Genomic DNA, 19,828 nt, shown 5'->3' with positions numbered 1-19,828 from the left:
TTTCTGGCTTATTTCTCCTGCTGCATAATTATGTGTCTATATGAAAATCAAGTCTGAAGAATTAAAGTATGTGGTTCATCACATTGTCCCTCTCTATAGAAAGTTTACTTGTTTTTATTAGAGTGATTCGGCTGTCCTAGTGTTTCTTCAAATACCCAGAAGTTCCTTAACCCTTTTATTTTCTTCCTGTAGGAATTTGCTTGCTAGAAAACAAAATGCAAGACTTGACAAACAAAATGACTTGGGATGGAAGTTATTTGGAAAAGTACCACTCCGAGAGAATGCTCAGAAAGATTCAAAGAAAATACAAAAGGTATACAAGATATGAAAACACAGAAATGTGCTGTTATATGTATACAGCATATATTTCTGAACCTTGCAAAAGTGACCATTATTGAGGCTTTGAAATCAGAAAACACTCTGTATTATTTGCATGCCAACTTCCTAAAATTTAAATCTGTATTCAGAATGTGGATGAATTTAACCTTTTTCGTTTCTTACAGCTTGTAACATGCACATAGGATAGGCTTTAGATATTTATAGCTTGATTAAATTTAATCAGTTTTTTCAACAGTAGTTGCAAATGTGTTTATTGTCAAATTTTTATTAATTGTGTTTGATATTAAAGCTTTCTCCTATGTTTCTTTTGAGCAGGAAGGCTAGGGTCACCATTCACCCAGGCTCTGCTAAGATACGTCCCCCTTACTCTGAAGTTGCCTACTTTTTGGGGTGCGGGAGTGGAATGGGGTTGAGGGTGAGGCTATGCCTATGATATCATCACACTGGGCTGCCTTGTTCCTGTCAGTGGGAGCAATGCCAACCATGGAAGGCACGTGTTATCTTTGTAAGGTGGGGGCTCCTACACAGATGCAGCAAGTCTGTGGCCTTAGGAGCCCTGACTGTTACCGCCTCCTAGTCCCAGCATTCTGACAGTCTCCTGTTTGCCCAGTGCTGTGACATAATCCCCCAGCAGCCTTACCCCTCCAACCTCAATTTTATATTCTTTGAAAGTTGTTCAGTAAACACTTTTGAGGACCTGCTAAGTGGTAGGCCTCATGTTTGGCCCTGGCTTTGGAGAAGGGACACAGCATCTATGTCCAAGAGCTGCAGTGTCCAACCCCTGGGCCACGACCTGGTACCAGTCCTGAGCTCCTTACCACCTCCCAATGACACCCCACTCCCCTATTCCTGGTCCATGGAAAAATTGTCTTCCATGAAACTGGTCCCTGGTGCCAAAATGTTGGGGACCACTGCCCAAGAGCACCCTTCTGGAAATGATTCCAGTGCAGGTATTGTAAGGAGCACCACAGGAGCATGAGTAGGTAGGTTGGACCTTCTTGGCAAGGCAGCACAGACAATTGAGTTTAAAGGTATAACAGAGAATTGATTGTTATGGGGATCATGTACTGAGTGATTACTGTGTGCTAGTTTTAAATGATTCAGCACTTGTGTTTCTAGTTCATTTAAAACTCACAACAACCTTTTGAGGAAGATACTATTATCCTCACTTTACCAAAGCACTGAGACACAAAGGCTGAGTGACTTGTGCAGGGTCACACAGCTAGTAAGTGGCAGAGCTGGGATGCAGCCCCAGGCAGTTGGGTGCCAGGGCACTTTCTGCTGGCAGGACAGGGTGCAGTGTGAGCCCAGGAGGTTGAGCCCAAGGGCCTATGTGCTGTGCTTCCCTGGAGTCTTCCCAGGGAGCCTCTCCCTGAAGTCTTTGCAGAGCCCCTGAGTGTTTTACTTAGGTAAGGAGTGATGAGATACACTTGGCAAGAGTGTGGCTCTTGGACTAGTCCAGGCAAGAGAAAATGGGGTCTGGCCCATTGCTGCTGTAGTCATTGTGGGGTTGCAGAGGATGCCCCTCTGAGTACTAAACAGACTTGCTGATGACCTGTTAGATGTGGGGTGCTGTGTGCGGTGGTGAGGCAAGGCACAGTGTTGGGGCTCCTGGCCTAGGCAACAAGGTGGGTTTCCACATACTACATTTTTCATGCCTCAGTAAATTAAATTTGTTTTGAATGTTGTCTACCATTCTCTGTGGTAATTGTCTGGACCCAGGGAACTCACTAAGTATATCAGTGTTGGAATTCATTTTTATAGATCCTTACATTTTGAATTTGAGTCACTTATTGTGTAGGCTTACTAAAATAGCATACAATTAAAATATGAATCTGTATGCAAAGCTCAGCTATAAATTTCTTAGGAAACTAAGTAGCCAAGCTATTATAAAATTTTTAAATAAATCTATACTTTAAAAAAGTATCATTTGTGCTAAACAGATTTTCCCGTGGCACTTCATATCACTTGCATCATGTTTGAATTTATTTATCTTTTTAGTACCCTTTGTTTTTCTTTTTAAGGTGAACATGGATATTATGTTCTTGACCTTAAAAGGTTTTTTTTTTTTTCCTGTGAACTGAAATGACTAGGCCCGCTAATTATATGGTAACACAATACTTCGAACAGGAGGACCATCTGACTTCAATCATCAATAATAAAGAATGTAATTGTACCTGCATGAGTTATACAATCCTGCCTGTGACCTGTTTGCTTCTGCTTTGTGTCTCTGGCCCTCTCATCTCTCATTTCTCCCACCTCACCCCCCAAGGAGGCATAGTCTGGGAGGGACTCAGGGTCAGGGACCTGCTACTGTCAGGAGGCCTCTGGGCAGCAGGCTTGAGGTGGCTGCTGTCATAGGTGTCAGCTAACACAGCCCCCCACTTTACAGGGTGGGTGAAGTTAGACTTGTGGTCCAAGATGGTGACATTAACTCGAGTTAGAGCTAAAGGATAGAAAAGGCATTTAGGAAATTCTAATTCCTTTTCCTTCTCTCTCTGGAACTTTTTTTTTTTTTTTTTAATTGAGAGGACAGCTTCATATGATGATTTAAGAACATGGAATTTGGCCGGGCGCTGTGGCTCACGCCTGTAATCCTAGCTCTTGGGAGGCCGAGGCGGGCGGATTGCTCAAGGTCAGGAGTTCAAAACCAGCCTGAGCAAGAGCGAGACCCCGTCTCTACTATAAACAGAAAGAAATTAATTGGCCTGCTGATATATATATATAAAAAATTAGCCGGGCATGGTGGCGCATGCCTGTAGTCCCAGCTACTCGGGAGGCTGAGGCAGAAGGATCACTCGAGCCCAGGAGTTTGAGGTTGCTGTGAGCTAGGCTGACGCCACGGCACTCACTCTAGCCTGGACAACAAAGTGAGACTCTGTCTCAAAAAAAAAAAAAAAAAAAAAAAAAAAAAGAACATGGAATTTGGAGTTAGGCTACCTGGGTTTGTATTCAGCTCTGCCACAATTTGGCTGTGTGACTTTGTGCAAGTTATTTAACCTTTCTGAGCCTCATTTTCCTCATCTCTAGAATTTGGAGAACAGTAATACCTACTTGCAAGGAGGTGAGTATTAAACGAGTGAACATGTATCATGTGCTCAGACTAATAGTGCACATAGTGAGTGCCATAAAAGTGTTTGCTGTTGTCATCATTTCTTTCCTATCACACGCCGCCCTTGAACAACAGGAAATGGAGCATAGTATGAAAGAATGACCTGAGCTCTTCAGTAGATACTTTCTTTTGCTTCTTTAGTAAACGCTGTGCCGTGTTGAGGCCAGGTCTTGTGCTGTGCCCCAGGAGCATAAGAGCAGTTGGGTTGACCTGCCTCAGTGTTGGGGGGACAGGCGTGTACACTGGCCACCAGCTTTGGTCTTGAAGGTTTCAATTTGGTTTCTAGCTTCACTTCTTCTTACCTATATGAACTTGGGCCAACTACTACTACTTAGTTTCTTCCTCTGCTAAATGGGCATTATGGTATCTACTCACTGGATTGTTATAAATTGACAGATAACATATGTGACATGTTTTTTGCCCAGGGTCTAGCACAGCAGGTGGACCAGAGTCAGTGCTCAAAGAGTGGCTGTCATGACTTGTAGTTAATTAATAGGCCCAATTTGCAGCATAGGTTCTATAGGTGGTTTGCCCAGGGCATCTACGGCACATCTGACTTTATTTTAATAGGCCACATTCTCTTGGCTTGGGCTTTATATACTACTATTTTTTTTTTTTTAAATATTGAATTGTTACTTTCAGTTATCTTTTCAAATTTCATAAACATTTTGAAAGTTGTTATATTTTCTATCAACTTAAATTATTATCTGAAAGAGATTTTCTTAATAGGAGAAACAAAGATGACCAAGGTTAGGATTATAACACTAAAGCAGTAGCTCCCAAAGTGTGGTCCCCAGACTAGTCACAATTGTCATTACTGGGCATTTGTTAGAAATACTAGTTCTCAGGCCTCATCCCAGATACACTGAAACAAATTCTTGGGGGTGGGGCCCAACAAATGCTATAGGTAATTCTAATGTATGCTAGAATTTAAGAACCATTGCTATGCAAGAAGGGAATGTTGGATATTGGGAGGAAAACAGCCATTTTTTGGCCACAGTAGATTAAATAAAGGGCCCAAACCATACCGCAATACAAATTCCAGTAACTGCTATTGAACTGAAGAAGTCTTTTTTTTTTTGAGACAGAGTCTTAATCTGTTGTCTGGGCTAGGGTGCTGTGGCGTCAGCCTAGCTCACAGCAACCTCAAACTTCTGGGCTCAAGTGATCCTTCTGCCTCAGCCTCCCAAGTAGCTGGGACTACAGGCTTTTGTGACCATGCCCAGGTAATTTTTTCTTTATATTTTTAGTTGTCCAGCTAATTTCTTTCTATTTTTAGTAGAGACAGGGTCTTGCTCTTGCTCAGGCTGTTCTCAAACCCCTAAGCTCAAACGATCCTCCCGCCTCAGTCTCCCAGAGTGCTAGGATTATAGGCATGAGCTACTGTGCCCGGCCTGAGGAAGTCTTGAGACTAGAGACAGGGAGAATTCACCCGAAGAGCACTGCCTCGCCTCCTGTGGCTGGATCTGCGTGGACTGCTCTGGCTGGGCCGGCATGGGTAGTGATGCCAGCTCAGAAGTGCAGGCCTTTGCCTTGTGAATAAAGGGGAACCTTCTTTCTTGGATTCCATAGTCCTTTCATTTGCTCTACAAATTTAAGCCACTGAGTATTACAATGAAGGACAAGACTTATTTGGTCCTTGCCTTGTTAGACTTTACCATGGATCAAGGAAAGAGAGATTTAAACAAATAACTCTACAGATAATTACTTGTAGTTGTGATAAATGTTGTGAAGAAGTATAGTAATCATAGAGAAGTTTTGTATCACTTAACATGTTTCTCTGAACTCAAATTTTTTAAGTGACTGCTAGTTGCCAAAGCAAGGGTCAATTCTCAGATCTTGTCTTCCTTGACCTGTCAGCAGTGTTCCCTCAGCTGACCTCTGCCCTGCTCCTTGAGAGGCTTCTTTACCCTGACTCCAGGTCACCCCTTTGTCCTCCTTTTCAGTTTCCTTTGCTGGGTCCTCATCTTCCCAATCCTCTAAACATTAGAGTAGCTCTCGGGTACTTCCTTTTCCATGGGAAGAGGAAGATACCCCTCTAGGGCATCTCAGCCAGACTTGAGGCTTCAGAGGTCAGGCCTGCACTGACAACCCCCACATTTGTTTTCAAACTAGACTTACTCCCTGAACTCCATGCCAGGCATCCAGCTGCCCAAAAAACCTTTGATTTTTTTTTTTTTTTTTTTTTTTTTTTGAGACAGAGTCTCACTTTGTTGCCCAGGCTAGAGTGAGTGCCGTGGCGTCAGCCTGGCTCACAGCAACCTCAATCTCCAGGGCTCAGCGATCCTACTGCCTCAGCCTCCCGAGTAGCTGGAACTACAGACATGCGCCACCATGCCCGGCTAATTTTTTGTATATATATTTTTAGTTGGTCAATTAATTTATTTCTATTTTTGGTAGAGACGGGGTCTCGCTCAGGCTGGTTTCGAACTCCTGACCTTGAGCCATCCGCCCGCCTCGGCCTCCCAAAAACCTTTGATTTTTAATTTTTTTTTTTTTTTTTTAATAGAAATGAGGGTCTTGGTTTGTTGTCCAGGCACATCTTGAATGCCTGGCCTTAAGCGATCCTCCTGTCTTGGCCATCCAAAGTGCTGGGATTACAAGTGTGAGCCACCATTGCCCAGCCTAAAAGACCTTTAAAAGACTAAGGATACAGGCCGGGCGCTGTGGCTCACGCCTGTAATCCTAGCTCTTGGGAGGCCGAGGCGGGCGGATTGCTCAAGGTCAGGAGTTCAAAACCAGCCTGAGCAAGAGCGAGACCCCGTCTCTACTATAAATAGAAAGAAATTAATTGGCCAACTGATATATATATAAAAAATTAGCCGGGCATGGTGGCGCATGCCTGTAGTCCCAGCTACTCGGGAGGCTGAGGCAGGAGGATCGCTTGAGCCCAGGAGTTTGAGGTTGCTGTGAGCTAGGCTGACTCCACGGCACTCACTCTAGCCTGGACAACAAAGTGAGACTCTGTCTCAAAAAAAAAAAAAAAAAGACTAAGGATACAAATGTACAGATAGATAGGAGTTCTATACCACTGTAGGATGACTATAGTTAACAATAATATATACTTTCAATTAGCTAGGAGGAGGATATTGAATGTTCCAAGTACAAAGAAAAGATAAATGTTTGAGATTATGGGTATGCTAATTACCCTGATCTATACATTACATGTCAAAACATCACTATGGGCCAGGTGCAGTGGCTCACGCCTGTAATACTAGCACTCTGGGAGGCCAAGATAGGAGGATTGCTCGAGGTCAGGAGTTTGAGACCAGCCTGAGCAAGAGTGAGACCTGTCTCTACTGAAAATAGAAAGAAATTATCTGGACAACTAAAAATACATGTAGAAAAAATTAGCTGGGCATGGTTGTACATGCCTGTAGTCCCAGCTACTTGGAAGGCTGAGGCAGGATTGCTTGAGCCCAGGAGTTTGAGGTTGCTATGAGCTAGGCTGATGCCACGGCACTCTAGCCTGGACAACAGAGCCAGACTCTGTCTTTAAAAAAAAAAAAAAAGAAAGAAACATCACTGTGAACCCCATGGGATATGTATAATTATTATTTGCCAATTAAAAAAATTAAGTTAAAAATCACAAAAGTTAGCTCTTGCTTTGAAAAAAAATAATTTAAAAAGTCAAAATGAAGCTTTGTAATTTGAGCAGATATCAGAGGCTCAGGGCAGAAAACATTTGGGGATGCTTTAGAACAGAGTTTGTGAATTTTTAGACATAATACTATGTACATAGGCTTCAGGAATTGATATTATTGTCAGGAAATGAGGTTAAGCAGAAAGTTTATGTTCTGCTCTGAGGCAGTTACTGATTGTGGCAACGATAGTGCAGGAAAGGATGGGCTTGTAGATATCACAGTGTTCTGGATAAAACACTGTCATATGAGCAAAGGTAAGTACATGGCCTGCTGTGTTTGAGTTTGTATAACCAGGAATGTCTTGGATGGCCTTCTGGAATTTCAAGTCAGCTCTCAGATCTTAGAGAGTCCCAGAAGAAGGTAAATCCAGGATAGCTTAAAGTGATATTCTCTTCACCTCTGAGAAGTCTGGGGTACTCAGAAAGTCTCAAACCATCACGAATTTTAGAAAGGATATAGGTCTTGGTGGTCAGTGGAAGTAACTGGCTACAACCTACAGGCAAATTCTAAAACAATAAGAAAACTACTTTCACTTTCATCATCCCTTATGCCTTTGAAAATGGGTTTGAACAAGCTTACAAAAATAAATAGAGCGGGTCCCAGTTCTGGGTAAGATGGAGTGAACATATTCCACCCGGTCTCTCCCAATGAATGCAGCCATAAAACCTGGACAGAATGCATGGAGCAGCTATTTAAGGATTCTGAAAAGTAAATAGTAGCAGGTAGATTGGGGAAGAAGACCAGAATTTGATGTATCACTGAATTGATACTAAGCTTACCGGCTTTCTTCCCCTCTGATATTCTTCAATCTGAACTCAGGCAGCCTAAAACCCAGAAATGGGTGCTAATATGGACAGAGAGAATACCAGGTGGAGCTCTCTAGTTCTGGTTTGAGGAGTGGGTCTCTAATACTCAGAGAGAGTGCAGAAATCCAGTTTTTAAAATTTTTATTTTTTTCTCTGTTCTCTTGTACTCTAGCCCTCAGGCATCCTTATGGCAGGAACACTAGGAAGGGTTACTGACTAGAAGAGCTTTTGTTCCTAAGAAGGTGGGTCAAACCCCTGATGCTTTATTGTCTGTCTCCTCCTACCTCTTGTCCCTAATGTGGACACAGTTGTGGGAAGTAAGTATATGGCTAGAGAACCAGGGAAGGAGAGACAGGGAACTAGAAAGTGCTGGGGGGATTACAGAGAGAAGGGTTTTAGGAGAGTGACCCTTTAAGGTTATTTATGAACTCCTGGACTTCTCACCAAGTTGTGGGTGGATTCATGGATCTGACCCTAAATAGCATATGTAGACTGAGAACTAAACTTTGGGATAGACTACCATGCAAACCCCAGACTGGCCACTGGGTGGTGCCCAGGTGGGATAGATTCAGAAAGTATTACTGCTACAATGGCTTGGAAAACTCAGATGACGTGGGGGCTACAACTCAACAGAAGGCTGGTTGAGGCTTGTGTCTGGAATCCAGCTGGGTCAGTTTACCAAGATAAAAATGTCAACATTCTCTCCCAAGGGTTTAGACAAGATCCAGAATCTCTTAACACAGTATTCAAAATATCAGGAATGCAGCACAAAAGAATTAATTAGGATTGTCTTTTGATAACCAACAGACACCAATGCCAAGATAACACAGATGTTGGAATTATCCAGCAAAGAATTTAAAGCTGGCATTATAAAAATGCTCCAATAAGTAACGGGGAATCCTCCTGAGATGGGAAGATAGAACTATCAGTAAAGAAATAGAAAATGTAAGAAGAACTAAATGGAAATTTTATAACTGAAAAACATAGTAACTAAAACTAACTGGACAGGCTCAATAGCAGAATGGAAATGATAGACAAAAAAGTGAGTGAAGATTGATCAATAGAAATTATCCAATCCAAACAATACAGAGAAAAAAGTAAAAAAAGTGAACAGAGCTTTAGGAGCACATGGGACAGTTATAAAAAGTCTAACATTTGTGTCATTGTCAGAAGGAGAGGAGAAAGATGTGATGCAGAAAAGTTATTGGAATAAATAGTAGCTGAATATGTCCCAAATTTGGCAAAAAACATAAACCTACAGATTTAAGAAACTCAATGGCCCCCAAACAGGGTAGACCCTAAGAAGTCCATGTCTACACACATGATAACCAAATTGCTGAAAATAAAGAAGAAGAAAAAAATCTTACAAGCAGCCAGAAAAGAACAATGCATTACTTATTGGTGAACAAAAATTTGAATGATTGTGAATTTCCCATAAGAAACCATGGAGGCCAGAAGGAAGTGAAATAACATTTTTAGAGTACTGAAAGAAGAGAACTGTCAACCCTGAATTCTGTCTGTATCCAGAAAAAAATACCCTTCAGGAATGAAGGTGAAATAAAGATATTCTCAGATGAAGGAAAACTTAAGAATTTGTTGCCAGTAGACCTTCTGTAAAAGAATTGTGAAAGGAATTTGTTCAGATAGAAGGGTCAGATAAAAGGAAACTTGAAATATCAGGAGAGAAGAGGAACAGAAATGGTAAATATCGGGATAAATATAGTAGACTTCTTCTCTCAGTGTGTTCTTTGAAAATATGTTTGGCTGTAAAAATTACGATGTTTGGGGTTTTCAGTGTATGTAAATATTATATATAAGACAACTAAAATATAAAGGGAGAGGGAATATGGTGATAAAGTTTCTATATTCACTTGAAGTGGTAAAATGTTGATTCTAATTAGATTATGAAAAGTTAAATATGTCTGTTCTAATCCCTAGCCCAACCACTAAACTATACAAAGAGATGGTGAAAAACACAATAGATAAAATGGAATTCTGATAAAATCAATTCAAAAACCTGAATCAAAACAGGAGTGAGGAAATAGAGGAAGAGAAAAGAGACTAAAAATAAGATGGTAGACTTAAATTCAAACATATAATAATTATTAATACATTAAATGTAAATGATATGAACATACCAATGGCATATCTCAGTATTCAATTGTGACAGATTGTCAGAATGTATAAAAAAATAGATCCAACTACACATATGCTGTCTCTAAGGAACTCATTTCAAATACAAAATATGTAGGTTAAAGTGAAAAGCTGGAAAAAGATATATTAATACCATGAAAACACTAATTACAAATGGAGTGAGCCTATTAATATTATAAAAAACAGACTTCAGAACAAATAAAATTACCAGAGAAAATGAAGGATATTACCTAATAATTAAGATATAACAATTATAAATGTATATGTACCTAATAACAGAGCTGCAAAATACATGAAACTAAAACTGTCAGATCTGAAACAAATGGACGAGTGCACATTTGTAATTGGAGCATCAGCGTTCCTTGTTAGATGGGAATTGATAAGAATGCAGGCAGAATCAGCCAGGACATAGAAGTGAGCAAGACCGTCAAAGCAGTATGACCTACTGGACATTTTAGAACACTCAACAATAGCAGAGTGCACATCTTTTTAAGTGTACACAGAACATTCACGAAAATAGACCATATTCTGGGATATATAATAAAAGAAACTTAAATTTTTTCATTAAAATTATACAACATATAGGCTGACCATAGTGATACTAGACTAGAAAGCAGTGACAGAAAGATAACAAGAACATTTTTACCCCATCTTTCACCATATACAAATATCAACTCAACATGGACTAAAGACTTGAATGTAAGACCTGAAAACATACAAATACTAGAAGAAAACCTAGAGAAAACTTCTCTGGACATTGATCTAGGCAAAGAATTCAAGAACTCAAAAGCATGGATGTCGAAAACAAACAAATTGGACCAAACTTATGCATAGCAGAAGAAATAATCAAGAGAATGAACAGATAGCCTGCAGAATGGGAAAAATTATTTTGCAAACTATACATCCAACAGGGGACTGATACCCAGAATTTATAAGGAACTCTAACAACAACAACAAAACAACCTCATTAAAAAGTGGGCTTAGGACAGAAATAGACATTTTTCAAAAGAAGACAAACAAATGGTCAATATGCATATGAAAAAATGTTCAACATCACTAATCATCAGAGAAATGTAAATTAAAACCACAGTGAAAGATCATCTTATACCAACCCGAATGACTATTATTAAAAAGAAAAAAATAACAGATGTTGGTTAGGATGAAGAACTTTCGTACACTGTTGGTGGGAATGTAAATTAGCATAACCTCTATGGAAAACAGTTTGGAGTTTTCTCAAAGTTCTAAAAATAGAACTACCATATGGTCCAGAATCCCACATCTGGGTATCTACCCAAAGAAAAAGAAATATTATATCAAAAAGATAACCCAGGCTGGGTGCGGTGGCTCACGCCTGTAATCCCAGCTCTTGGGAGGCCAAGGCGGGCGGATTGCTCGAGGTCAGGAGTTCAAAACCAGCCTGAGCAAGAGCAAGACCCCATCTCTACTATAAATAGAAAGAAATTAATTGGCCAACTGATATATATATAAAAAAAAAAAATTAGCCGGGCGTGGTGGCGCATGCCTGTAGTCCCAGCTACTCGGGAGGCTGAGGCAGAAGGATCGCTTGAGCCCAGGAGTTTGAGGTTGCTGTGAGCTAGGCTGACGCCACGGCACTCACTCTAGCCTGGGCAACAAAGCGAGACTCTGTCTCAAAAAAAAAAAAAAAAAAAAAAAAAAAGATAACCCATACATGTATGTTTATTGCAGCACTATTCACAATAGCGAAGATATGAAATCACCCTAACTGTCAATCAGTGGAGGATTGGATAAAGCAAATGTGTTGCATATACATAATTGGAATACCATTCAGCTATAAAAAAAGAATGAAATCATGTCTTGCAGTAACAGGGATGGAACTGGAGGCCATGATCTTAAGTGAAACAACTTAATACAAATACTGCGTGTTCTCATTTACAAGTGGGAGGTAAATAATGTGTACACATGGAAGCAGTGTGGAATGATGGACAGTGGAGACTTGGAGCGGTTGGGGAGTGGGAGCAGGGTGAATGTTGGCAGGTTGCTTGGTGGGTACAGTGCGTGTTGCTTCAGTGAAGGGCCTGACATCACCACAATGCAATATAATCAGTGTAACAAAATTGCACTTGTATTCCATGAATATATACAAATAAATGGGAAAAAATTTCTAAAGGCTTGGAAGTTACACGAGTAGAATATTTCTAAATTAATCATAGGTCAATCAAGTCACAAGGAAAATTAGAAAATATTTTGAAGTGAACGAAAACACAACATATCAAAATTTATAGGATGCAGTACTCAGAGGGAAATTTATAGCACTAAAATGCTCATATTTAAAAAATAAGATCTCAAATCAATAATCTAAGTTTATAGCTTAAGAAACTATAAAAGGAGGAAATCAAGGCAAACAAGAGGAAGCAAATAATAAACATAAGAACAGAAATCAATGAAATTAAAAACAGAAGAATGATAGTGAAACCAAAAGCTGATTCTTTGAAATGACTAATGGAATTAATCAAAACTTTAAGCCGGGCGCGGTGGCTCACGCCTGTAATCCTAGCACTCTGGGAGGCTGAGGCGGGCGGATTGCTCAAGGTCAGGAGTTCGAAACCAGCCTGAGTGAGACCCCGTCTCTACTATAAGTAGAAAGAAATTAATTGGCCAACTAATATATATAGAAAAAAAAAATTAGCCGGGCATGGTGGCACATGCCTGTAGTCCCAGCTACTTGGGAGGCTGAGGCAGAAGGATTGCTCGAGCCCAGGAGTTTGAGGTTGCTGTGAGCTAGGCTGACGCCATGGCACTCACTCTAGCCTGGGCAACAAAGTGAGACTCTGTCTCAAAAAAAAAAAAAAAAAAAAAACTTTAGCAAAACCAATGAAGAAAAAGAGAGGAGAACCAAAGTATTAATAAAAGAAATGAGGCCAGTTATGGTGGCTCACACCTGTAATCTCAGCACTTTGAGGGGCTGAGGTGGGAGGATTGCTTGAGGCCAGGAGCTTGAGACCATCCTGGGCAATGTGGCAAGACCCCATCTCTACAAAAAATTTTAAAGATTAGCCAGGTGTGCTGGCAGGCACCTGTAGTCCTAGCTACTTGGGAGGCTGAGGTAGGAGGATCCCTTGGGTACTGGAGTTAGAGGCTGTGGTGAGCTGTGATCACACCACTGCATTCCAGCCTGGGTGACAGAGTGAGACCCTGTCTGTTAAATAAAGGAATGACGAAAGGGGTACCAGTATAGATGCCGTAGAGATAAAAAGATAATAAGAGAATATTATGAATAATTCTCTGTACATAAATTTGATAACTTAGATGAAATGGTCCATTTCCTTAAAAATTACAAATCACTAAAACTCATCTGAGGCTGGGCGTGGTGGCTCATGCCTGTAATCCTAGCACTCTGGGAGACCAAGGCAGGAGGATTCCTTGAGCTCAGGAGTTCGAGACAAGCCTGAGCAAGAGCAAGATCCCGTCTCTACTAAAAGAAAAAAAATTCTAGGACTCTGGGAGGCCAAGGCAGGTGGATTGCTCGAGGTCAGGAGTTCAAAACCAGCCTGAGCAAGACCCCATCTCTACTAAAAATAGAAAGAAATTAATTGGACAACTAAAAATATACATACCAAAAATTAGCTGGGCATGGTGGCACATGCCTGTAGTCCCAGCTACTCGGGAGGCTGAGACAGGAGGATCGCCTGAGCCCAGGAGTTTGAGGTTGCTGTGAGCTAGGCTGACGCCATGGCACTCACTCTAGCCTGGGCAACGAAGTGAGACTCTGTCTCAAAAAAAAAAAAAAAGAAAAGAAAAAAAAATTATTTGGGCAGGGTGGCATGGGCTTGTAGTCCCCGCTACCCAGGAGGCTGAGGCAAGAGGATTGTTTGAGCCCAGGAGTTTGAGGTTGCTGTGAGCTAGTCTGATGCCACAGCACTGTAGCCCAAGCAAGAGAGTGAAACTCTGTCTCAAAAACAAACAAACAAACAAACAAACAAACAAACAAACAAAAACGTCAGATGAAATAGAAAACCTGAATCATCCTGTAATTATTAAAAGAAATAGAAGTTATAGTTAAAAACCTCCCAAAAAAGATATCTCTAGGCCCACATGGTTTCACTGATGAATTCTATTGAACATTTAAAGAAAAATAACACCAATTTTAGAAAAGGGGAGAGTAACCTGACTCATTTTCTGAGGCCAGTATTACCCTGATACCAAACCAGACAAATACAGTACCCAAAACCCCCAAACTATAAGTGAGTATTCCTTATGAAGACACACATAAAATCCTCAATACAATATTGGCAAATTGAATCCAACAAGTGCATACAAAAAAAGCAATACACATAACTAAGTGACACTTATCAGGGAATGCAAGTCTGGTTCAGCATTTGAAAATGAATCAGTGTAATCCACTGAAGAAAACCACTTGGTCATATTGGTGCAGAAAAAGCATTTGACAAAATTCAGTGTTCATTTCTTATTAAAAACTCACAGCAAAAAGAGAACTTCCTCAGCCTGATAAAGGGAATCTATAAAAAATAGCTACGTCAAACACCATACTTAATGGAGAAAGACTGAATGCCATTCCCCAACATTGAAAACAAGGCAAGGATGTCCACTCTTAACTTTCCTGTTCAACATATTGGACATTCTAGCTAGTGTATTGCTGGTAGGGATGCAAAATGGTACAGCCACACTGGAAAAAACAGTTTGGATGTTTCTTATAGCATGAAACATGTATTTACAATTAGCCTAGCAATTGCACTCTTACTTACCACAGAGAAATGAAAACTTATGTTTGCACAAAAATCTGTACACGTTTATAGCAGCTCTATTCATGGTTGTTAAGAAATGGAGGCTGGGTGCCGTGGCTCACACCTGTAATCCTGGCACTCTGGGAGGCTGAGGCAGGAGGATTGCTCAAGGTCAGGAGTTCGAAACCAGCCTGAGCAAGAGTGAAACTCCATCTCTACTATAAATAGAAAGAAATTAATTGGCCAACTAAAAATATATAGAAAAAATGAGCCAGGCATGGTGGCGCATGCCTGTAGTCCCAGCTACTCGGGAGGCTGAAGTATCACTTGAACCCGGGAGTTTGAGGTTGCTGTGAGCTAGGCTGCACTCTAGCCCAGGCAACAGAGTGAGACTCTGCCTCAAAAAAAAAAAAAAAAAAAAGAAAAGAAAAGAAATGGAAACTTCATCCCTGCAAAGTCTGAGCAAAGCAAACAAAACAAAACAAGAAACAACCCAGATGTCCTTCAATGAATAAATAAATGGTGATATATCCATACTATTACTCAGTAATAAAACATACCTAACATACCAACACATCATCAGAGATATTACCTGAGAGCATAAAGCCAGTCTCAAAAAGTTGTCTGCTGTGATTCTATCCATATTAGATACTTGAAAAGATGAAGTTATAGTGATGGATCTGTAGTGCCTGGGGTGGGATGGGGTGTGACTACCAAGGGATAGCATAAAGGAGGTTTGGGGGATGATAGAACTGTCTCGGATCTTGATTGTCGTGGCTATGAGACATGTCAAAAGTCTTAGAACTATATGCACAAAACTAACTGTATGTTAATTTTAAAAATAACATGAATGAATGGATCAATTAGGGCAACCTTTTTGGCACCAGGGGCTGGTTTCATGGAAGACAATTTTTCCATGGACTTGGGGGTGGGAAGGAGTGGGTGGTTTTGGGATGATTGAAGTGCATTACATTTATTGTGCACTTAATTTCCATTATTATTACATTGTAATATATAAGGAAATAATTATACAACTCACCATAATGCAGAATCAGGAAGCCCTAAGCTTATTTTCCTACATCTAGACAGTCCCATCTGGGGGTGATGAGAGACAGTGACACCCAAAGTGTGTTGCTTATGTCCCAGTCTACTCTGTAATCTTATTTGGTTTCTGTCACTGAAGAAAACCCTGCTTCACAAAGATAGAGTATTGGAAATGGAAGGAGGCTTTTCAGTGCTTTTGCAGCAATCTCGGGATATTCTGCCTTCACTTTAATCCAGAATGTATGAAGATTTGAAGTTGTCTCAAACATACTTTTTGAGACCACCATTATTTGTGATTTTAAGCAGTTGATCCTTTTATAGCAAGGACAAAGTTGATTCACCTGGCTTATTAATAAATGGGTCACAGATCCATTCCTTCCCAGTTTGGGAGTCTTTTGTGGTTGGCAAGTAATGCTCAAACTCTTTTGAAAGCTGAGACAGGTGATCATGTATCAGCTGGGAGAAAGAAGGCCCTGGCTCAGTCTCTTTCAAAATCTCTAATGTTAGCAACATGTCAAAAATCCTAATTTTCACTCATAACCCCCATAATTCCAGTTTGGCTTTGAATGCAGCCACTTTATCTGCTGACTTGAACACAGTTGTCGTTTTCCCCTGAAGTGACAGATTGAGTTCATTGAGCAGGTTGAATATGTTACACAAGTAAGCAAGTTTTGCAACCCATTCTGTGTCACTGAAATGTGCTGGCAGTGGTGACTGTTTTTCTAAAAGAAATCTCTGCAGCAGCACTTGTAACTCAGAAACTCTGGCCAGTGATCTACCTTTAGAAAGCCATCTCACTTAACATGTATAAGAGAAGACGTGTATGCTCTATGTCTGTTATGTCCGTCTCCTCGCAGAGCTGTGCGAACAGACGTGAGTTAAGGGCACATACTTTAATGTGATTGATAATTTTAATCACATCGTGCAAAATGTTGTTTAGTTCAGGTGACATTTTTCAGCTAGCCGGCATTTCTCTATGAATAACACAGTGTGTAGACTTGCATTTCTCTATGGATAACACAGTGCGTAGACTCACGTTCAGAAGCAACCTTCTTGACCCGAGTAGTGACACCAGAAAGCTGTCCAGTCATGGCAGCCACTGCATCTGTGCATATACCGACACAAAATGACCAATTCAGTTTTCCTGATATGTAATCATTCAGAGACTTGAATAGTTCTGCAGCCGTGGTGTTGGTTGGCAACAAAAGTGCACATAACATATCCTGATGCACATCCTTGTGAAAAACATATGGCACAAAAACAAGCATTGTTGCCTTGTTGTCAATATCGGTAGACTCGTCAACCTGGATTGTGTACCATGGTGACTCAATAATCCTCTCTAATAGTTTTGCCTCAGTATCTTCTGCTATTTCATCAATTGGTCTAGTTATGGTGCTAGCCAAAAGAGGAACACATGCTATCTTTTGAACTGCAGCCTCTCCTAAAAGTTCACGGCAAATGTCCTTAGCAGCAGGCAGGATCAACTCTTCACCAATAGTGAAGTCTTCTTAGCTTTAGCAATGCAGTTAGCCACTAAGAATGATGTGCTCAGAGCAGACACATTTAATGAAGTGGTGGCCTTCAATAATTCCTTCTGTTCTTCATGTACACTTTTTTCCTTTTGGAAAACTCCAAAGGCTTGTCTTGTAAGGTAGGGTACTTGGTCTCCATGTGGCAAAGCAGTTTTGAAGGTTTCATGGCTTTGCTGGATAGCTAGTCACCACATATTATACAAAGCGAGCTCAGACTAGCTCTCTGGGAGGCCGAGGCGGGCGGATCGCTCGAGGTCGGGAGTTCGAAACCAGCCTGAGCAAGAGCGAGACCCCGTCTCTACTATAAATAGAAAGAAACTAATTGGCCAACTAATATATATAGAAAAAATTAGCCGGGCATGGTGGCTCATGCCTGTAGTCCCAGCTACTTGGGAGGCTGAGACAGAAGGATCGCTTGAGCCCAGGAGTTTGAGGTTGCTGTGAGCTAGGCTGACGCCACGGCACTCACTCTAGCCTAGGCAACAAAGCAAGACTCTGTCTCAAAAAAAAAAAAAAAAAAAAAAAAAGCGAGCTCAGAGAATGTGAATCACCTGTTGCAGTGAACCTGTATTTTAAGTAGGATTCTTGGTATTTTCTTTTAAATGCAGCTTTCATTTTGTTGGCAGTTTTAGGGTCTTCTGCTGTCTCATCATTGGGTCTTTTTTTTTTTTAAGAGATGGGGTCTTGGTCTTGCTCAGGCCAAACTCCTGCTCAAGCAATCCTCCTGCCTCAGCCTCCCAGAGTGCTAGGATTATAGGTGTGAGCCACCGCACCTGGCCCATCATTGGGTCTTTACCCCTTTCAAAGAAGCTTTCCAGCAATGTTTGTTTTTCAGTTATTTTTGCTAGGGTTAACTTATGGGCTTACCAAAACTGTGACTGAGACAAGTGCACAGTACAAGAAAGAGGGGTGGACGGAAGTGGTAAATAAAATAATGTGCAGGCCACACATGGACTAAAATAAGTGTTGGATTCTGACTTAAAGCCTGCCACCAGAAGCAGCTGTACAACTGAAGTACAGCAACTCCTAGGCCACTATAAAGCCTGCTACCAGATGTAGCTTAATTGTCACTTGCCACTCACTGTTAGGGTTTTGTTATGAGGCTGCAAGCAACTGATTGATTATGGTCTCTGTGTAGTCAAACCTCACTGCTAATGATACTGTATTTGCAGTCACTCCCCATTGCTAACATCACTGAGTCAGCTCCACCTCAGATCATCAGGCATTAGATTCTCATAAGGAGCATGCAAACTAGATTCCTCACGTGCACAGTTTACAGTAGAGTTCACACTTCTATGAGAATCTAATGCTGCTGCTGATCTGACAGGAGGTAGAGCTCAGGTGGTGATGTGAGTGATAGGGAGTGGCTATAAATACAGATGAAGCTTCACTCACTTGCTCACTGCTCATCTCCTGCTATGTGGCCTGGTTCCTAACAGGCCATGGTCTAGAGGTTGGAGACCACAGAGTTAGGGTACTTTTGACCCAGCATTACCGCTTCCAATAGTTTTTCCCTATAGATGAATTAGTGGTGAAATGATGGTTGTATAAGGGTATTGATTATAGCACAAAAGATCAGAAACTGTCTAAATGTCTGCCAATGAATTGGTCAAATCCTAAATGAAATATTTAGACCTCAAAAAGAATATGAATAACCATTTGTATAGTATGCTCTATGTGTATAAGATATATGCAAATCCTTGCAAATGCAGAGACTGCATTTGAAAGGATACTTACAAAATGAATAATAGTAGGATTTGAGAGGGGAGTGAACTAGGTATGTGGAAGATAGGAGGGAGACTTGCTTTCCACTGCATATCCTTTTGTATTTTATTCTGCATACATGTCTATTCTAAACAATTTTTTAAAATATGTATAGAATGATAGAGAAAAATTGTTAAGGAAATTTGGGCAAGGGGCAGCAAGATGAAAGTCCAGAAATAAGTGGATATTCCATATACAACTCACAAGGTCCCATTTAACTCCTAGTGGTACACTACAAATTTGATACTGAGCATTCTAGTGGCCAAAGAGGGCAAACATTATCTAGCTGGTGGTGATATATAGTTGAAAGCTGAACCTGTTCTGGAAGTTTCAGCTTCTCAGGGTGGTAGCACATTTGTATGGGACTAGGATCTTTTGGTGGAAGGTTAGTCCCTCAGGAGATAATCCCACAAAATGTCTAATGCTGGCTTTTAGAGAAACAGCAGATTAATTAAATATCATAGTTCTACATGATGCCTTTTTGGAAGAGAGGGAAAAGGGGAAGTGAACTCAAGTTTCTACAGGGGAAATGGCAGCATAGTGGTTTAGTTTGAACTTTATTTTTTAGTCTATGGATAGATTATCTCCTACTATTATCCTGGTAATTGTTAATTTATTCTGAAAAGTATGACTAGTTTATCTCCAATGTATTTTAACAATATAAACTGAAATTCTAGGGCATAGTGCTTCCTAAGGTTTACTTATTTTT

At 40.7% G+C, this 19,828-nt stretch overlaps 1 protein-coding gene across 4 annotated transcripts in view; it reads left to right on the top strand.

Annotated features, from left to right (window-relative positions):
* The window catches only part of TBC1D14 (TBC1 domain family member 14), a 126,094-nt gene that overhangs the window by 59,482 nt on the left and 46,784 nt on the right, over window positions 1-19,828 (top strand). For 3 of the 4 annotated variants that reach the window (XM_075992939.1, XM_075992940.1, XM_075992938.1), the window contains one exon: window positions 193-313. The exons of the other annotated variant lie outside the window; for it this stretch is intronic. In XM_075992939.1, the coding sequence (XP_075849054.1) occupies window positions 193-313 (121 nt within the window). The remainder of the gene's footprint in view (window positions 1-192; window positions 314-19,828) is intronic. 4 annotated transcript variants of the gene reach the window in all.

Source organism: Microcebus murinus, chromosome 16 (assembly GCF_040939455.1).
Source record: "Microcebus murinus isolate Inina chromosome 16, M.murinus_Inina_mat1.0, whole genome shotgun sequence".
Classification (NCBI taxonomy): Eukaryota; Metazoa; Chordata; class Mammalia; order Primates; family Cheirogaleidae; genus Microcebus; species Microcebus murinus.
The sequence above is the reverse complement of the archived record's forward strand: the minus strand, read 5'-3'. Positions and strand labels throughout refer to the sequence as shown.